At 34.6% G+C, this 20,267-nt stretch overlaps 1 protein-coding gene across 1 annotated transcript; it reads right to left on the bottom strand.

Annotated features, from left to right (window-relative positions):
* Positions 1-675: 675 nt before the first annotated feature.
* LOC148276785 (uncharacterized) lies at positions 676-20,261 on the bottom strand. The gene is made up of 18 exons (XM_088233742.1): positions 20,185-20,261; positions 17,329-17,469; positions 16,079-16,276; positions 15,456-15,677; positions 15,163-15,375; positions 14,651-15,064; positions 14,361-14,565; positions 14,059-14,255; positions 13,802-13,977; positions 13,528-13,720; positions 13,293-13,439; positions 11,394-11,603; positions 8,233-8,418; positions 7,360-7,614; positions 6,125-6,457; positions 5,360-5,586; positions 4,643-4,816; positions 676-4,009 (listed from the first exon to the last, which is right to left on the bottom strand). Exons 2-18 carry the CDS (start codon positions 17,417-17,419, stop codon positions 3,755-3,757), a joined length of 3,696 nt encoding a protein of 1,231 aa, XP_088089868.1. The 5' UTR covers positions 17,420-17,469; positions 20,185-20,261; the 3' UTR covers positions 676-3,754.
* Between the last annotated feature and the right edge of the window lie 6 nt (positions 20,262-20,267).

The following is a 20,267-nucleotide window of genomic DNA, read 5'->3' as shown; positions in this document are numbered from 1 at the left end:
AACATACCAGTCTTGCTATCTTTGATAACAAGTTGTCTTCTTTCATACGATCACTGAATCAAATTAAATTATAAACACCTCTCTCCCGCTTCCACTCCCACTAAGTCTACTATATACCATTGTGTCTTTCTAATTTTTTTTATAATAATTTTCTATGGATACATATGCCCATAAAATACCCATTGGATGTATATATAAATAAATAATTTTAGCGATATTTACAACATTCACATTTCACCGAATGCTGCTAATTTCAATCATAGGTACAACAAATGCAGGGAAGTCAGTTGTGCTTCTGTCAATAAATCCAAGGAGTATTAAGGATTTACTGATCACGTGTTCAATATGAGTTGTATAAAAAAGTTAAGTGTCAAGCATAATACCTAAATCTCGTATAATCTCGTATACAGGTGATAATATTTCATCATTCAGTAAATAGTCGTATGTGATTGGATTTTCCAGACAAAAAAATCTCATAACCTTGCACATACTTAAGTTGAGATGTAGATTATTAGATTAAAAAGTAGATACAGCATTCTAGACATTCTAGAGTATTGAATATTTCGTTTATCACCCAATTTAATTTGATTATACATGTCGGATAAAGCACTAATTAACTACTTTAATTTGAACCTATTTAAAATTATGTTTGGAGAATGAAGATTGAAACAAACATTTTCTATTTTACAAAAACTTTATTTACATATTGAAATAAATAGGAAAATTATTATTATACAAATTTTGCCAGTGACAACTATTTAGCCAAAGATAAAGGTGATTTGAATTTATTAGACTGTCGTTTTAAACACATGTTTAATTATGAAAATAATCATTTTTATCAGTTAAATTATCACTGACAGTTTAAGAATTATCTACCTAAACAGTTTCAAAATAATATGTTCAAAATAGCAGTAAAATAATTCAGTATTATCAAATAATATAATTAGTACATAAATATTTTAATTCATAAAATATGAAGAAAACGCAAAATGTTTTATATCTAGTATTTACATACAATAAAAATAAAAGGAATGTTTTTTTAACTCTCCCTTCCCGGTGATGTGTAGCTAATTCCATCTAATAACTTTAATATCTCCATAAATATATACAATTATGGATTAAGATTATCGGTGTTACTGCGGTACACATTTAGGTATGGGTAATATATTTTTAAACTAAATAATGCTTATTGGGAACAAAACAAGCATTTTATCGAAAATCGTAGATAAATCACAATACGATAGAGAGTTTACCTATGTGTCGCAGGTTGCGGAAAACGAAGTAAAAGAGTAACCTTATATATAATTGTCTCACGCACTCTTCATGTCTCACTTTCGATAATTCGGGTATATTCGGGAGCGAGAGATATATTGGTTTTAAAGGTGATTCGACACCCCAATATTTAATTGTTTCTAGACTGGTACCTGAAGAGTAAGACTTTTCACTTGCCTTCACGTAACATATTTTTGAGAAACGCTGGGTTTGATGTTCCGATTAAGTTTAATATTCCCATTATTGTTTTAGTAAAATTGTTGATCGATTTAATTTTGACTTACTTGACTTGAATATGACACCATCAACAAACCGCGATCAAATCTTATATTCTGATATAAGGTATTATGTGCCTACATTTTTTATTATTTTTTAAATTATAATTTTATAGAGATTTTGAGTAACATTGAACCAGGTTTATGAGATACTTATTTGGGGTATTTCGAGTTGCTATTTTTTAGGTTGGTGTTTTTAGATCTTAATTTAATTCAATTTGATTACAAAACTCTTAAAAAATATATTGTAAATGATTGAAAAGTGTTTAATATTTAATTGGTCTAAATTTGGAAAGCTTAGGACTTTATTTTCTTAAACAAATTTCTTACTTTTGGACCATATAATCGCTCTGCATTTGTTATAAATTAGGTTAGTGTAAAATTCAAGTTAATGTAAAGTTTAAATTAATGGTTTATAATAAAAAATTAAATAATCGGAACTGTAGAATAACACTGGACGATGTATGGAAAATGATGTTCGGAAGTAAGGTACCGCTCTTGGCATTTATATATTCGTCAAAACAATTTTACGGATCTTTTTGGTATGTTATGCCTTATTATAGAAAATTAATAGTTTTATATTTTTGTTTCTATAAATTACCATAAAAAAAGAACGGACTAATTTAGTTTAGTCCGATTTATTAAACTTCAATGTTACCCAAAATGACTGTTATTTTTCTTATGATTATTGTTTCGAAATATTATTTTAATAAGTGAACTAAAAGTAAACAATATTCACACACTAATAAAAAAAAAACAAACAACTCTCGTGAATTTATCTTCGCTCGCTAAGCTATTAATAATCTTTTTCTTTAAATGTTTTTTTAATTTTAGTATTTTAAAAAACAAAACTTTTGATTATGGTCGGATTAATAACTAATGCTTCTTTAATTCGGAAACCGAGTAAAACTTTTATTGGTGATGGTAATGGGCATACTATCATAGTTTAGTTTTATGTATAAAATAATCTAAGAAATCAAATAATCTAAGTAAATATAAAATGAGCAATCCAAGGATCGTTTTATTATTCAAAGAGTTACTTTATAATTAAATTCGAATTGCCAAGCTTCTTAAATAAGCTCTTCCTAATATTTATAATTTAGTCAAAAGAGAAACTATTTATCTTTTAAATATATGATGATGATTTAATTTAGTTATGGTTTGATTTATATTTTACGATTTTCAATATTAACGAAAAACCTTAAAATATTTTTACTTTAACTTTAAAATATTTTTTATCAGATGGGGAAGTTCCTACTGTATATATTTTTTAGATGATAATTTAGGGAATTTATAAATATCTTAATATTATTATGAAAAACAAAAAAGATTTTTCTTCCTGCCGAAAATCTGCGCTTTAAAAAAAAAACATTCAAATCACTATAAACAATTTCAGGTTTAAATATTCTGTTAATTGCATTTCGCAAGTTATATTTACAAAGTAAATACTATAGTTCCCTGTGGTGGTGAACTTATATGGGTTCGTTTAATCTCGACGATGTGTATTATTGTTAGACTTAAAATAAACTGAAAATCGTACAATTTCGTGAACTAAGTAGCAAGTTCAAATTCGTTTAATCTTTTATTCGGTCCCTAATCTATATGAAACTACGACCCAATAACCAACATGATCGTTTGTAGCTTTGGACCAAACATGTACGAAATCGTCAAATCATCCAAGTGGCCAATTTTTCGTTACTCTCCATTTTTATGCACATGACCCCGTCGCAATAATAAGCGCAACGGTTTGTTACATCATACAAATCAGGAATGAAGAAAAATTAGGCTATTCTGACACTATTAAACGCCTTGGACAAAGGTCCAAGATTTGTCATTTTCGCACGTGCTAAGAGGTATGTCCGAAATTGTCAAATTGACTAAGCGCCCAAACATTTTTTAGCCAACTCGCATGAAAAAACACAATCAGTTTTGCTTTTATTCAAACTAGAGGATAACTAAAAAATTGGCGACTCGCGAATTAAACGATTTGGCTCAAGCGAAACGTTCTGGACCAGCATAATATCCAAAATCGTCAAATCAGCTGAGCGGCCGATCTTTTTGTTTTCCTCTATTTTTGACAAATGCGAGGATAATGAATTAATGGCTGCTAGAGTAATTCGACGATTTTGCATATACTACAAACTATTTAAATCCTCGAAGAATCACAATACTCAAATAGTCGATATTTCAAGTTTTGTTTCAGGTTTTTATATGTTCATGCTGATAGTTCTGTCGTTGGTGTCCATAGCTTCTGCGATATCGTCCTTCTCTCTTCTGGAGAGAACGTATACAGGGGGTTCTACCGGCAAGAACCTGTCGCTGAAGGTGGCGACCTTGGAGCTCCCGAGGGAAGAGACCTTCTTCCTGTACAGCATGAGTAGCACGGCCATGGTGCTGATGATGAAGGCGGAGGCAGCCACCAGGACGATAATAGCTGTATGATACGTGGTCAGGACAGAAACCTGAAATAAAACAAGATGATTGAAGAAATTTAACAATAGAGCAATACGCTCAAGAGTGTCAAGACAAGAAACGATTTCCTGAATGAAAAGAGAAATAGCAACCCAACATCTTGCCCATCATATGCTGTAAACAGCATCCACATACACGGAAACATCCCTCGTTGCCAAGCTGCTTTCATAAGTTTTGTAGCCGTTACGTTGTGCAGAAAAAAGGTGGCACAGAAATACATATTATTATAATGTACTTCATTGAATCGAGAAAAAGAGGGAAATGCATATTTTTTTACTGACTGGAATAAGACATACTATCAGAAAAACATACAACATCATCATCGCTTTAAAAGCCGGTCCATGTCCGTGCTTCTATTCATTTCCTCAAATATATCCACCACAAAACTAAATGATATTAGTTTAAATTCGCTTTTCGTTAACAGTGGCGATTTTGGCAAATGAAATAAACGGGCGACAAAAGAACAAAAATAAGTATATACGAGTGTAGTGCGAATGTAGATGGTTGCAGAAGAAGTCACCCAAAAAATTAAAAAATGATTAGGAAATCTAATACTCATTTGAGTCAGACACTAAAAGTGTTTGAAAGACCATTGACTTAAATAATCGTGTTTATATAATTACCGTCGATTCGGAGAGGATTTCTCGGTGCTGGAGGGCGATGATCTTGTTGTCAGCCATGTCTTTGGTTTGCGCGGTGCCCAGTTTGTGGCGGAAGGTGGACTTCCTGATGTCCGCTACCATCGTCACGTTACCTTGGCCCAGCTGCTTGCTGAGGAATAGTTCCTCCTGCTTCACCTACAACGGATTACAACATTGTTTATTTATTTATTTATTCATTCATTCAAAATTACACTAGTTTAAATATTAATGAACTTATTAAGGCTTTTTAGGCTATGCCCGTGTCAAGCCACAATAAAAATACATAGTAAAATTAATTCAATTAAATTATAATGACATGTGATGCAATAGAATAACAATCTAGAAAAAAAGGTATGAGTAAAAAATAATAAAATTCCAAAGAATATAATCCAAAAAGATAATCAGAAATAATTTTTAAAATATAAGTTATACAAATTAAGAATCACACATAATTAAATATACAAAATAATACTATCACTAAAATCAACAAAATAATAGTAAAATATAGTAGTATTAAAAAAAAACAAAATAAGAGTATCATTGGAAACAACAGAAAAAGTTGTATAATTGAAATGATAATTGAGATATGTTTTCTAGAAATATAGTTTATACTTGAATAGAGAAAAGCTTTATCCATTGATAGAAATAATCTTAAAAAGTCATATCCTTTATTTGCAACAAAATAAAATAATTATGTACCAATTCTTCCAAGTGATAGGCGATGTCTACTTTATTGTTTCCAAGTACGGTGAAGTGTATATAGGTGACTCCTGGTTCCTTCACCAGTTCTATCTGCTTGTCCTTGATGGTAGCTCCTAGCTTTGCAAGATCTCTAGTGAGTTGGGATTTCATGGCGTTACCAATTTCGGAAGAGAAGTCGCCGAAGAATCCGAGAGTTATGTGCACTGCTTCAATCGGTGTAGGTACTGGAGAAAAGAGAAAACATAATTTATTTTATACAATCTATCCTTCTAACGGTATTGCTTTTTCTTTTCAATTATGTTTACAATCATCATTAAATCATGATGCTACATTAGGTACTGCATTTGTAAAGTAACTGCTGTGTATCTCAACCATCTGTTACTGGGAGGTAAGGGATCAGTCTTACCGTTCAGATGCCAGATTGGAGACAATGAAATATTGAAGTTTAAAACCACCATAATCTCAGGAATTGAAGCCAAGACCTGAATCGTCATATGCAAGCGCAACAAGTTACACTGCATGTGGTTCACCAATTATATGCACCACTGGGTGCGGAAGTTGATGATTTAAAAAAATAAACATTTGCGGATATGTGATTTACCCAAATATTTCAATTTTGGACCATTTTTAACGTTAGAATGGGGTTCAAATAAAATAATAAGGTTCAATACAAAATATTTATTAAGATGATAAGTTTGTGAGAATGGTGATGGTGAATATAAATACGGATAAGCAAGGAGAAAAAAATATTCGTGGACTTACAGCAAATGCTATTTCCTCTCGAGAAGGTAGAAGTGCCGGAAAGTTGGTTACCCGCCTCATCCACACACCAACACTTAGCGTCCCCTCGGCTGTTCTCGCACTGCGTGGGATTGAACCGCCCGCTGGAGTCACACGTCACCTCGTAGGCGGCTGCGGAGCCAGCCAACCGCTCTTGCGTGCTCAGGCAGCGGCTCCGTGGCCCTGAGGAAGCTGCCGCCGCCGCTCGCGTGGGAGCTGCCTCGTCGCCCACCTTGCTGGAGTCACTCTCCTGGCTCTCCTCGATGGAATCTATGAAGTTGTAGTCTGTCATGTGGCGCACGAGCTCTTCCAAAACTGAAAACACGTGTATCAACAATTATTTCAGCATCTTTCACGCACGGGGGGGGTCCAGATTCGATTCCTGGAGAAATCACATATGATTGCTAAGCCTGCATATTTTGAGCTGTAATTGGGCTTTTCGGCTTTTCTTGGTATCACTTTGTTTCTAATATAATGATCATTTGAGCATTTTCTGTAATTTCAGCGTAATCAAGTAATTTCAAGAATTATTAAAATACATTTTAAAAATACCAGAACTGCGATCATCTTATATGATTTAAAATGCCAATTTCATACATCGCAATTAAAATTGAATTTAACTCTACTACTTTCACTGCCCCGCCCCTTTCACTAATATTATTATTTCATTAGGTATTAATTAGAAAATAATGTGCCTTACTCAAAGACAAAGCACCGCCCAACAATCTGAAGGATCAAACTTTGACGCCAGAACCAGATCTGTTTTGCAAATAAATTATGTTCATGTAAGATAAATATTTTGATTTGGTGTTACTCTGTGGGTAGATTCCAGTGCATTAGGGGCACATTTTGGTTTATGTGTAGAGCTACCCATAGGGGCTATATGGGGCAGTGAAATAGACTCACTTTCTTTTTGCTGCTCTTACTTTTTTTGCTTGCCTGGCTTCCAAAACATCAGTTGTGTCCCTGCGGTATCAGAGCCCCCCTGAGTAACTTTAAATCTTCCAAGAACAAATATCTACCGAGAAGCAAAGCCCTTTATTATAACCTCTGTAGGCTGAAGGCAATTAAAATAATGAAATTTAGATTCTGTTTCCATTTTAGTGTAGGAATTTCGCAAATCATTTTGTGAAACTTCAGAGACGAGAAGAAGTAACCACTTGGGTCTTACAATATTGATGTAAGACCAAAAAAGACATAGAAAATGAGGTAACTACCGTCATCATTGTTGGAGAAGTCCATCCTCCTCCTCGCCTGGCGGAAGTTACAGTTGGGGCGCTCCCCTCGCACGAGGCTGCCCCGCAGAGGCTCCCCCTTGCCGCTGGCGCACCAGCATACCCCGATGTGCTCCATGCACTGCACAGCCTCCCACTCGCCCGTGTCCGAGCGGCAGCGCGGGATGAACGTGTCCTTCTTGTAGCGGATGGCCGCCTTCTGGTTCTTCTCCCGGAGACGCTCGCATTGGCTGAGGACTGAAAAACAAATAATTTAAAAAAACTTGCCTGAAACCTTAAAAATATTGCGAGAAAGAACACTTGGAAGAAGAAATTAGTGTAAATTCCAAAAATTAAGGCTATTTTTGCTGAAGGAAAACAAAAATATCTAAATATGACGATCATATCCCTCTCCGCACCCTATATTGCAAAAGGCACTGCATTGGTACATCAAATGTAGCGTATATCGATCATCTATTACATTAAAGTAAGGTGATCAGCCTTGCTCTTCAAGTGCCAGTTAAGGAACATGAAATATTTCAATGTAGAGCCACGTTTTTTCATGAATATTTCATTTTGACCTTCCCAGGAGTCGAACCCGGGACCTCGAGCGTGGTAGGTGAACGCGCCAACTAATCACGCTTTGAGCATATCCAAATATTTGTAGACAAGTACTGGAATTTACACCGTAAAGAATCGATCGAAATTGATAGCAACAGAAATTTTCGGCTTTCGGAATTAAATCAGTTGAAGAAGATTCATCATTTTGTCCTGGTGGTCGTTTGTTACATTGTTAAAAATCACAATTCGTGTACCAAAGTAGTGGACTAAGTGGGGATAAGGTAATGTGAGGATGTCATCGAGTTTATTTATTACCTGGGCATACAGTGTTGCAATGCTGTTCATTCTGGAAGTTGTTATGGTTTCCAGAGCACCCTTCATACTTGAACTGTAGGCACTGGTTTTTCTCTGGACTAAAGTGCCACCTCACAGTGAAGTTCGACACCTGACCTGGACTGTGATTACAACGTCCTTCATCCTTTGCGTCAAAGCATACGGATCCTGTAAAGTAACGCACTGTCGTTATTTTGAGGAGTTGTAGACGGACGCACACCGAGAAGACCGATGAACTGAAGTACTCTCTTATGATAGAGAAAATCCAAAAGAAGTTTCTGAGATATCTCTACATGAGAGAGTGCGTGGTGCTTGGCTCTACCCGACCGAGTTTCTCCAGGGAATGATTGGCTACAACAGTTTAGAGACTAGAAGGAATGTGTATTTGTCTACACATTTTTATCGGTTGTGGCGCGGTATGATCGATAATTCTGAGATTGTGATGAGCATTGGTTTGTATGTTCCTGATAATTACCCAAGACAGCGTCAGCATAGATTGTTTCATATTCCGATATACAGGACTAACCTGTTGGAAGGTCTACCGCTATGCTAAACAACATCGCTCTGGATATTGATCTGTTCCATGTATCCGAAGGGGTTTTCCGGAACAGGATTCTCCTACTACTTTGACATAAGTCTCTTTCATTTATTTTTTTATTTTTTATAGTATGTACGTATTAAATATATGTTTGTAATGTATATGTTATATTTGAAATAAATTAATTGAACTAAATTGAAGATGACTAATTCATCATATCCTTACAAATCTGCATTAGGGTTTTCTAACACTGCTATTACAATTTTCCGAAAATTGTTTTAAAAACGCAAAAAGTCAAAGAGTTGATTCCGCACGACAGAAATCTTCTTCGCTGTGACTATATATTTTTTTTCTATTTTAAACAGTTTTTGATTATAATGTGATATGTTTATTCAGATAGTTGTTCAAAATATTCATTAAAACAACTAGTAATTACCATAATACACATTATATATTATATGTAGAGTAATAATTTTAACAAACTGTTTATTTTCAATTTTAGACTCTTTATGACGACTCTCTACTTACTTATTTAGATGTTTGTTTAAGATTATGAAGAGAATGCGTGTTAATATTTTTCTCCTGCCTCGCCTAAAAATAATTTCATTTCATTTCTGGGTTTGGTATTTGCCGTCAGGTTAGACGGACAGATTTCGAAGAATTTCAATTGTACGGTACGAGGATAAATAACAACTAGGGAGAAACAGTCGTTACATGCGACCGGGCACCTAGTACCGGCATAAAATAGTAAAATGACTAATCAATAAAAAAGGTCAACACATCTTTCGAACTTTTCAACACAACTTTTTGCACAACAACACAATATGTCAGCACAACATGTCGCGGACTGCAGGGCCTCCATTGAAAAGAAGATTTTTAATTTTTTAAAATATATTTTTCTCATAAAAACAAAACACATATTATAATTTTATACAATGGTTTCGATGTGTCAGTAGAAATATATATATATATATATATAAATATAATGTGTTTCTATATTTATTTGTATAATGAGGGTAACCTTTATTGTCACATAATAATATTTATGCTAAGTACTTTTTTTAGTGTAATAGTGTTATTTCTGTACATGTGGGGTGTGTGAGGATGTGTGTATATATGTATGGGTGTGTGAGTATTGTATATATGTCACAATTTGTTGTGAATATAAGTGGACCTATTGAACAATGATTATCAAAAATTATATGTTTTTTAAAAACCTTAATGAGGAAACCTATCAACCACCTTATGGATCGATGTAAAATTGTTCAGAACGCTCCGGCCTAAAATCCAAATTTAAAAATGCTTAAAAATTTCAAATTATAATCTTTATATATTTAATTCCTTGTACGTGTGATGTCACCGTACTCCTCCTAAACGGCTTAACCGATTTACGTGCGGTTTTCAGAGAAATATAGATCTTTGCGTCGTGCGTGTTTGTAGATATTAAAATCTTCAATCACAAATGTTTTATTCATCAAACTACAAGGGTTGCATTCGAGGAGAATGCATTTGCAAAAAAATGGAAAGATGTTGTTTTTTGTGTATAAAAAAAGTTTGTTTTTAATATTTACAAACAGCATTTGTTTTTTTTAGGATCTCAATCGTACTCTTTCCTTAAATTACTTATACTTTCTACCCATTAATTTCTTTTTATTGGATTTTTGATAACACAAAAATAATATTAAATTCAAAACATTTTAAAAACCGTATTCCTACATAAGTACACCACTCTGTTGGTGAGGCGACCGGAATTTGACGTTTGCAAAAAGAATGCCATATTTGAAAATATATTTATTTTATGTTTTGGAATTCAACTATAAACAGTACCTACTGAAATTCAATATTTTTTTAATATCAACAATTTTTAGTTTTGGAATTTAATCACAAACAAGTACCTAGATACCTAGAAAAGTATTTTTTAATATGATAGCAGGCAAGCCAACGTTTGGGCAGAACAACGTCTGTCGGGTCCGCTAGTATAGAATATAGTAGAGCAAGTTTTAACGCGAACGAAGAGTCAAGAATTTTATTATATTATATTATAATTTTATTATATTAATTTTAACCTTATTGTAATGGCCATCGGTTCGAATTCGTCACGGCAGTGACATCTGTTGAGAAAAGATGAAGTCAACCGAAAAGGACAACGTATTTGATTAGTTAATCAAATACGTAGTTTTAATGGGCCTCGATAGATGGCTCGCCTGGTCTTCCGTCACTGCACACGGGCGGAAATACATAAAAAATTATCGTTGCAAATTTCGCCATATTGGGCACGCCACTGGGTTTTGTAATCTCCTTAAAAATCTTCGAAATAATCGCGAAGGTGTTAAAATTCAAATTCAAATTCAAAAGAAGAGTTAACAGTTAATTGATGAAGACGAATTGGATGCAGACCAGGACTTCGGGATTGCCCAGGTCAGTTGTATTCAATTTTCTTTGACGGATTACCTGTCGGTTGGGTTCGAACTGTTGGCCATTATTATATAAATTAACTTTTGATTGTTACTTAAGAATCGAAACTGCAAAACAAGAAACATGTATAGCTTGTGAATGACATAACATTATACACTTATATTATATGTAATTTTATTTTGTAACTTACTCGGTTTGGGACAGCAGACTGGAGGACTGTCATTAGCGCCCGATATTGGAGGCAGGCGACACTTGTGGGAAGAGGGACATGGGGGCTCGTTGGGACCGCAGCGCCTAGCTGGGGTCCCGTCAGCCCCTTCGCAGCTAGGAACACCTTCAGTGTTATCAGAACCGAGGCATAGGGCTACCGGGGGACACGGTTCACTGACGCATCCTACTGCTAAACAGAGGAATTGAGAACTATAAAATAGAGTGTTTTACACAATTTGGGTGTATAACTGTATAATATAACAAATGCAGTAATCCGTGGTAACAAAAAAAATGCGATCTGCTTTAATTTATTTAAAAAAAATAAATGTCAAGCAAAACTTATTTTCCGATTCATTTATGACTCAATTTAAAATATCCATAGTTTGTTTTGATTATCTGTAATTTTGAAATGTCGTTAACATTGCATATGGATTATCAAAGACAGCCCAAAATAATGAAATCTCGAAAAAATCAAGCTTTTTTATTATCATATTGGCTCGGAGATCAAGTAATAAAATATGCAAAATAAGGCAAAAGAATATGTATACATTTTTCGGGAAAAACGTTAAAATGATAAGTTCCCCAATTGGCGGAGTTGACTGTGAACTTGTTAATTGATGTGCAATTTTACTATTTTGTGATGTAAGACAATTGAGGAAAAATTGTGTAAAACACGACATGGCGATTCAGGTTTTAAAAGAAATAATAAAGTCAGTAGACGCATCGATTGCCTGAAATAAAAACTCAACAGAACACACCAAAAACCGGCTTAAAATATCAAAGTCTTATTGTTATTCCCTAATCCTAATAATTTGTATTGGGTGCTGATGATAAATACAAAAGAAAATTATAAACCATATTTATATAAATTATATATTTGATGGCCTTCAGACGTAGTTATAAGACATAATTTTTCAAATAAAGATTGTTCACGCGATTTGACGTGAATCACAAAAACCCCTCTCGTGAATAATAGGAAAATATCAAATACCAATAAAAATATACGAAATGGATTTAGAATAATTAATTGTATTTTCAAAATCAATATGGATATTGTGGAGAAATGTTTTCATACATAGATATTTATTTATTTATTATATATAATTACAACAGTTACATGAAGAAACATAAATGCAAGAAACTGAACAAAAATAACAAAAAACTATTTAGCAAAGACAAACAAGGGCAAAACAATAATAGTATTCAATATATTAAAAAAAACGAAAGACCAAAAACTTTGAGCTAAACCATGCCAATCCAACTTCATCCCACACTGTTTAGTCGCGAAGAGATCTACGAAAAGCCGGAAGATCTATCCCAAAAAATTCCAAGTCGTGTGATGAATTGACTAATCTACACATCCTGTACATTGGGGCATAAAAACCAAAGTTGCTCTTAGAAGATTTTATAAATAGCAGATTTTGACTTCTGGTGACACGGTTGGGAACATGAAAAGAAATTGATCGCAACAGAGATGGGACATCACTTAAAGCATGAAGTATTTTGAAAATGCATATAAGGTCCATCTCAGTTCTACGTCTCTCCAATGAAGACAGATTAAGAGATTGCTCTGTTTCAAAATAAGAATAATTACCCCTTTGTAATCCGAGCAACCATGCCACTAAAATAAAAAATAAATTCACCAAAAATACGTTCGTCTCAAAACGCTACGTGTTTGGCCTTGGTTGTTGTGACGTCAAGATTCGTGAAATTGTTCTACACAAATTTAAATGGCAAGGAACAAATAAAAATGAATCATGACGTATGGCCAATGAAATGACCCTATTGCGTTTCAAGCGAATGTCGAGAAAGACGGTTCTCGATTTATCTCCCCCTCTGATGAACTCCTTCACCATGTCATAATAACATATCTACTTACTGACAACTTTACAGACTTCTCCTTCGTTGAGACATTTCGTATCATCACACGGATCCCTGCATCGGCAAGTATTGCATCCTTTATTGTCTAAGGCATATCCGTACTCGCACTCCTTAAAGCATTCCATCGCAGGGCAATTCGAAGGAGCTGAAAAGATGCAATACAATATGTATTTCTACTACAATAATAATGAAAAAATTGTTCATCACAATGTCTCAAAAATAAAAGGAATTACCTTGACATTGTGGTTTCTGTGCTTTAGTTGTTCTCGTACCCTCCACTTCTTGTCCTGCTTGATCTACGCACCAGCAAGTACCCTTGGCTTCGTGACATTGAACCAAATCAAATGTCCCATCCTCACCACAAGATGGCACATACAGCTGTCGAGCTGGTATACCTTCCTCAGAAGCTTTGTGTAAAGCGATTGCCTTAAAAAAAAAAGAAAATATAATATTTAGTCGATTATAAATATACTAAATATGTCTCGGAACAAATGAATAAATACTTACTCGTTGGTGTTGGCATGCAGTTTTCATAATCGGCTGCACGCAGTGTGTACCACAGCCATTGCTACAACATCTCTGATCACCTTCACACTGGGAATCAGATTGACAGCCGTACTCGCATTGTCCTCCTCCAGAGCTAGGTACTAAGTACGGGCACTCACCAGGCTTTTGAGGTAGACCTGCATGACAAAAAAAAAACTATAAACAACCTGATTGGTTCCATAAAACGTAATCATCACTGAATAACGCACAAGACTTACAGGCTGGAACTGGAGGACAGTAATCATTGTCACAAGCTACGTCCACCATCTGACAACCTTGGCCTTCACCGCAGGTCACATCTTGGCAGGGGTTTCTACACTGGCAAAGAGGACATTGAGTTTCTGGACTGATCACAAAACCGTAATCGCATCCTAGACGACACGTAAGCTCCAAGCAATCTGAATTCTCACGTAACCTAAAAAAATATTTCGCATTTGTTATAAAAAAAATTGTTTGTATATATTTTTTAAATTTTGATTTAATTATGTTTTTTTTAAATTTTATAATACATAGCACTTACAGTACACAATCAACTGTCGCTGTACCATTACCCCTGGTGGAAGGAATCTCAGTACCGAAGCTGTCCACACACCAACAATTTGGGCCAAGACACTGAGTAGCCACAAAGGAACCGTTGGTATGACATTCTGGTTTAGGGAGAGCAAGTTTCATGCCATCATCAGTACCTTCCATCTTATCGTTAAAGTCTCGAAGATATTCGCACACTAAAAACAAATCATTATAAAATGGTGTTTCAAACAAATCAACTGATTTATCTAATTAAATTTATTTCAAAAGTTAAATGTTTACTTGAAGGTGCTCTATCGAAATCCGTATTGTCATCTGTATTTTCTTTGATCTCTGCATCTGCGCAGACAGATCCGCAGCTGGAAGTGAGACAGCATTTCTTGTCTCCATCGCACTCATCATCGGCGACACAGGATTTGGTAGTGTTAAGGTCACAAAGCTGATTAACGCTGAAAGGACAAAGTCCTGGCTTCATCAAGTAGTCTTCGCCTTCATCTTCTTCCTCCATCATGTCTTCCGATGGGCAGCAGACAGCTTGCTCACTGTTAGACACCTGAATGCAGCGGTGTGAAGAAGGACAGTCAGATTGGCTATCCTCGTCACGCTCAGGGTCACAGTTGATGATCTCTCCTGTTGTTTCGTTAGTCAGGGGAGCATCATGCATGCAAGGGTTAACATACGTCACCTTGGGACGACCTAAAAAATAAAATAATAAAATTATTCCAAATATTTCAATTTCAATTTATTTCTCTTAAAAAGCTAACAAAATAGCGCTGCAAAAAGTAATTACTCACAGACGGGGTAAGTGGGGCAGAATTCTTCTTGACATGTAGACTCCTTCACGGGGACACATTCTTCGCCATCCTGGCAAGGAAATCCTTGACAAGGGTCATCGCACTCACAGCTTGGGCAACCATCTGAATCTACTTTGAAACCGTATTCACAGATGGAGGCACAGATATTTTGGTCGCACAGTTTGTTGCTTAAAGATCGAGCTTCATGGCGTGCTAAAAATGAAAATTAACAACATTCAAAATCGTTGTTTATTACGCGGTAATATTTGATCGACTAATTGATTAAACATTACCATTCTCCATGGGGAATTTATCGCAGTCAACTCCCTCCGCTGGTCCCATTGAACCGCTTGCTTTAAGTCCCGAGTTATTCACACACCAGCACACTAGACCATTACGAGAACACTGTCGGCGTTGAAAGGATCCATCTTTAGGAGAGCATTGCGGAATATAGCCACGACCCTCACGTTCGTTCAACGATAGTGCTTCTGCCAGGGATTTTTGCTGCAGACATTCTGAAATGAAATGAATAAGAGCTGTCAATTCAAAAGCCAAAATCAGAATATGATATCATTTCAACTTTTGTATTTCTGGGGCACGGTAAACTAGATTTAAACATCCATTTTGAGAACTCGTCAAAAGGCTGAAATATTTATCCCATTAAGCTGTTTATTGGATTGTAAGTCTCCAATTCATTATATTGGCGAGACAAGAGTACAAACTGGAAATTTTATAAAATGAAGGTTTTTATATGAAATAAATGACAGATATGTCTTAATTTTATTAATAAATGTGAAAATTCTGCTTATAACAAAACATATCCTGATTTAATATAGATTTTTTCTAGCACTTCGGGGTACAAGTATGTTAAATTCTTTATACATAAGTCAATGTATATTTTAATGGGTTTTTTTACCCGTGAGGTTTTCGGGGAAGACGCAATGTTTTCCACATTGCTCATTGTGGCAGCATTTCTGCATGGAAGGACACTCCAGATCATGGGAACACGACACAGATCCGATGTCACACTCCTCTGATGTACCGTTGGAAACTGGACAGGCACCAGGTTTCTGGATCTTTAGCGATGCGGGGCAACACACTCCATAGTCGTTTCCTATGAAAAACTTATTTGGTTAAAGGAAATTATCATCACTGATTAAGGTAAAATATTGGTCAGCGAAAGAGAATATTTTTAATATCAGGGTCAGGGAAAAATAATATGAAACTCTTGTTTACACATTAATTTATTGGAAGTATTTATGTCCAGTGAATCTAAATAATACGAGAGAATTTTAACTTGAATATGTAGAGTAAAGGCTACACGAAGGCTAACCCAACCTAATCAGTAGCTCAATTACAAATAACTATCGACGTGCTTAAAAACACGGTAAGCATTTGAGCGATCACAGTGAACAATAATGAAAATGCTTAAGTTATCGCAGTCATAAGTCAACGCGTGTGTAATTTCTAAGTCAACGCTCGTGTCGGTTTGTTTTTTGTTTTCCTCCTAAAATACAGTTCATTGGCGAAAATTCGGCGTTTACTTTAAAAAATAATACAATATATTACTTTTGCAAAATAGTAAGGAGTATCTAATACAAAAAAGTGAAAATTAAATTACAATTACTATGGCGACTGCTTTTCTTGGCATTTGGCTTGCCAATCGCCGGATAAATGCAATGAATAGCTTGATAAATAATAAATAAATAAATAAAAATAGCAGTTTTGGAATATTTTCCATATTTACATCGGTGAAATTCAAATATGTGATTGCGCAGCAGATTATACGTCGCGAAACGTAAATATTAGGACATTAAATATTAGGTGTTCACGGATGTTCCATTATGATCGCGAATACGATGAACAACCATGGTAAGAAATTGTTATCACGTGACTTATTAGCACGTCGATAGTTATTTGTGATTGAGCTACAGAAGTGGTTAGGTTAGTATCTATCTAAGAACGTAACTCAATACGTTCTAAGATAAAGTTTTTTTGTAAATTTAGCTATGGGTATTTTTTATTCCTTGACAGGCACCTGAACTGAGCGTAAGATAGATCATATTACCTTCATATATCAGACGATTGAAATGACGATGATGATTATTATTATTATATTATGTTAAAGGCAGTTTACGCCGTTTAAATAAATTTAAAAAATGTTACCTCTCTGAACGAAGCACTGGTAAAGCGGTGGACAGTTTGGCTTTCCGGGGTCTGTCCCGCACAGGAAGGGACGATGGGTATCCGATATCATTAGTGGGTCTCCTACGGGACAGATATTGTCCAAACTTCGGCCTCTTTTACCTGCACAAATTGGAAATACAATTAGCGTACGCATAGCCGTATCTTAATGAACAGTTTAAATATAATGATTTCCTGGAATTAAGAACAAAAACCCGCCGATAAACTCCAAGCGGTTTGCTAAAAGCTACCAAAATAAAGAAAACGAGATTATAAATTGAAATAAAAAATAATATAAAATTAGAATTAGGTTGTGGTCCCGTGGCTAGTGTTGCGCACTCACGGATCAGAGGTCCGAGGTTCAAACCCCACACTACCCCAACTTTATTTATATTTTTTAATAGTGAGTTATTTACAACTCGTAGAAAATAGCCACCAAAATTGAAATATTTGGGTAAATCATAAGTAAAAACGCTGATATTTCTTTTACTAAAAAAAATTAAATAAAACAACGTGCTTGCTTTTTTGACATAGCGGCCTTCGTGGTATAGTGGTTAAGACGTATAAGAAGATTCTTGTTCGATTTCTCGGCGAGAGTGCAAAAATAAAAAAAGGTGATTTTATTAAGTCTGGGTGTTCTGTGTTGTTACGTACTGAATTTCTATTTTCTATACTGGCAACTCATATAAAACTGTAAATATTCCTTTCCTACCCAAATCCTTCCTATTTCAAATTCTTGTGCTTCTACCGTCCTGTGAGCAAGTCACATGTGAAAAGTTTCCTATCTGATAAATCTTTATCATATACTGCGTCAGCATATTTCGTACAAAGTGAAGTTAGTGTGTAAATAGACTAAATTGTACAGTTTATCATCATCTACACGATACCGGAATCCGTGATACAGCAATAGTGAAGTGCTCCATATAAGAAACAATCGGAAGAACTTCAAAAGTGAGTAACAATTTTTATACAGTCCACTAAACTCTAATTCCCTCTGTTATCAGTTGCTCAACGCCTGAAAGGCATTGAACTGATCTAACAGTGTTGTTATTGCGTCCTCTGGCCTATTAGGGTGCAAAAATAAAAAATAAAATGATTATCTGCCAAATCATAACTGCTGGCAAAAAAGTATTACCACGAGTGTGATTGTATCAATTATCAATTTTAGAGTCCCAGTAACGTAGACCAGAAACCAATTTCTTTTTAAAATTTCTAAATGTTCCACTAAATCTTTTCAAAATTCATTTGTAAATAGAACCTGCAATATGTTTAGTCAGAAATTAAATTGAATTGATATTAATAACATATCTTTAACTTCCTTTAAAAGTAAAATTTCCAAAATAATTTAAGTTATGATGTTGCGCCTTGAATCCGCAGCCTATATTACGCAGGTTATATGCAGTTCTGTATGTAGGCAAATAATAAATGTATACTGTATGGTCAACTATAGTCGTGTTATATATTATAATGTGCAACTGTGTGACCAATATTCAAAAGTAGAAATATTTTGAATAATATGTATAACATTTACATTTCTAGTAATATTATAAGTTTTGTATGATTAGTTATTTTATGTTATGAATAATTTTTATGTGACAACATTTACAATAACAACATTATGTGAAAGCCTCTAATTGGACTTTATGATATATATTTATGGTATAACTGTATCTTATAAATTTATAAATGTCTGTTAGCTTTCCAATGAAATAAAATAAAAACGAAAGGTGTTTTTACGAGTACAATCAAACATTAATTAGCTTCTTATGGTTTGGGTGTCCGGAGTATTTCGGAGGGGAAATAAAAAATATACAAATTCTTCAAAATAAGGCGATGAGAATTATACTCAAAAGAAATATGTATTCTAAAGCAAAAAAAATTGGCTTGCTTACAGTAAAGCAATATGTAAATGAAATATATTAAAGCAATTTTTATACATGAAATAATTAAGGGGATAAGTAACATAAAATCAAATTTAACCAACAATGTCATGCATATGAAACTAGAGATAAAAGAAGATAATATTGGTAAAACAAATGAGGAGAAAAACAGAGTCAACTTATTGTACAAGGGATCTAAGCTGTACAATGAGGCACCTGAAGAAATATAAAGCATTCAAATATTAAAATATTGATTGAAAAATATATATTTTTGAGAATTTTTGATAAAAAGTTGTAATGATATTAAAAGTTCATATTAGATTTTAAGGTGTTCCAAACTGACTTAATTAAAGCATAAATAAATCAGTGGGCTTTTTGATGAATCTAACCACTATGGGGGCTAGATTTCTTACCGTCTATACGCTCTGTAGCTGCAAGACGTACGGTAATCTAGTTCTTATCTGTTATAATTTTTAATTGATCTTAATTGGAAATGAGGAACTAGAATCCCAACCGTCCATGCGCTCTGTAGCTGCAAGACGTGCTAGGATATTTATTTTTTGTACAGCGCCCTTAAGGCGATTTTCACAAAAATGGCATACGGTAATATAGTTCCTATCTGTTATAATTTTTAATTGATTTTAATTGGAAACGAGGAACTAGAATCCCAACCGTTCATGCGCTCTGTAGCTGCAAGACGTGCTGGGATATTTATTTATTGTACAGCGCCCTTGAGGTGATTTTCACAAAAATGGCTTCTTTATATATTATGAACACTTTCTAGAACACAGGTAATTTTCGGTGAAATGTGGTCATACAATCATACACTAAAGTTAGAATTATGTATTTTTTCTTCATAAATGTTTTTTCCCATTCCATAATATTTTTTTACTGCCTCATAAAATTACACTCTGTTCGCAATTTGTTTTTGTTGTTATTTTTACTATCGGTGGCTCACAGGTCGGTACAGGCGGGCAGGGCTGCTTGAGGCAAGCGACCTCCTCCAGTTGGCAGGCCAGCTGGCCGGGGGCAGGCGCACCC

This window comes from Micrasema longulum, unplaced genomic scaffold (genome assembly GCF_059751315.1).
Source record: "Micrasema longulum isolate JH-2025_06_02 unplaced genomic scaffold, ASM5975131v1 h1tg001145l, whole genome shotgun sequence".
NCBI classification, from domain to species: Eukaryota; Metazoa; Arthropoda; class Insecta; order Trichoptera; family Brachycentridae; genus Micrasema; species Micrasema longulum.
Note: the sequence above shows the minus strand (reverse complement) of the source record. Positions and strands in the feature narration are given on the sequence as shown.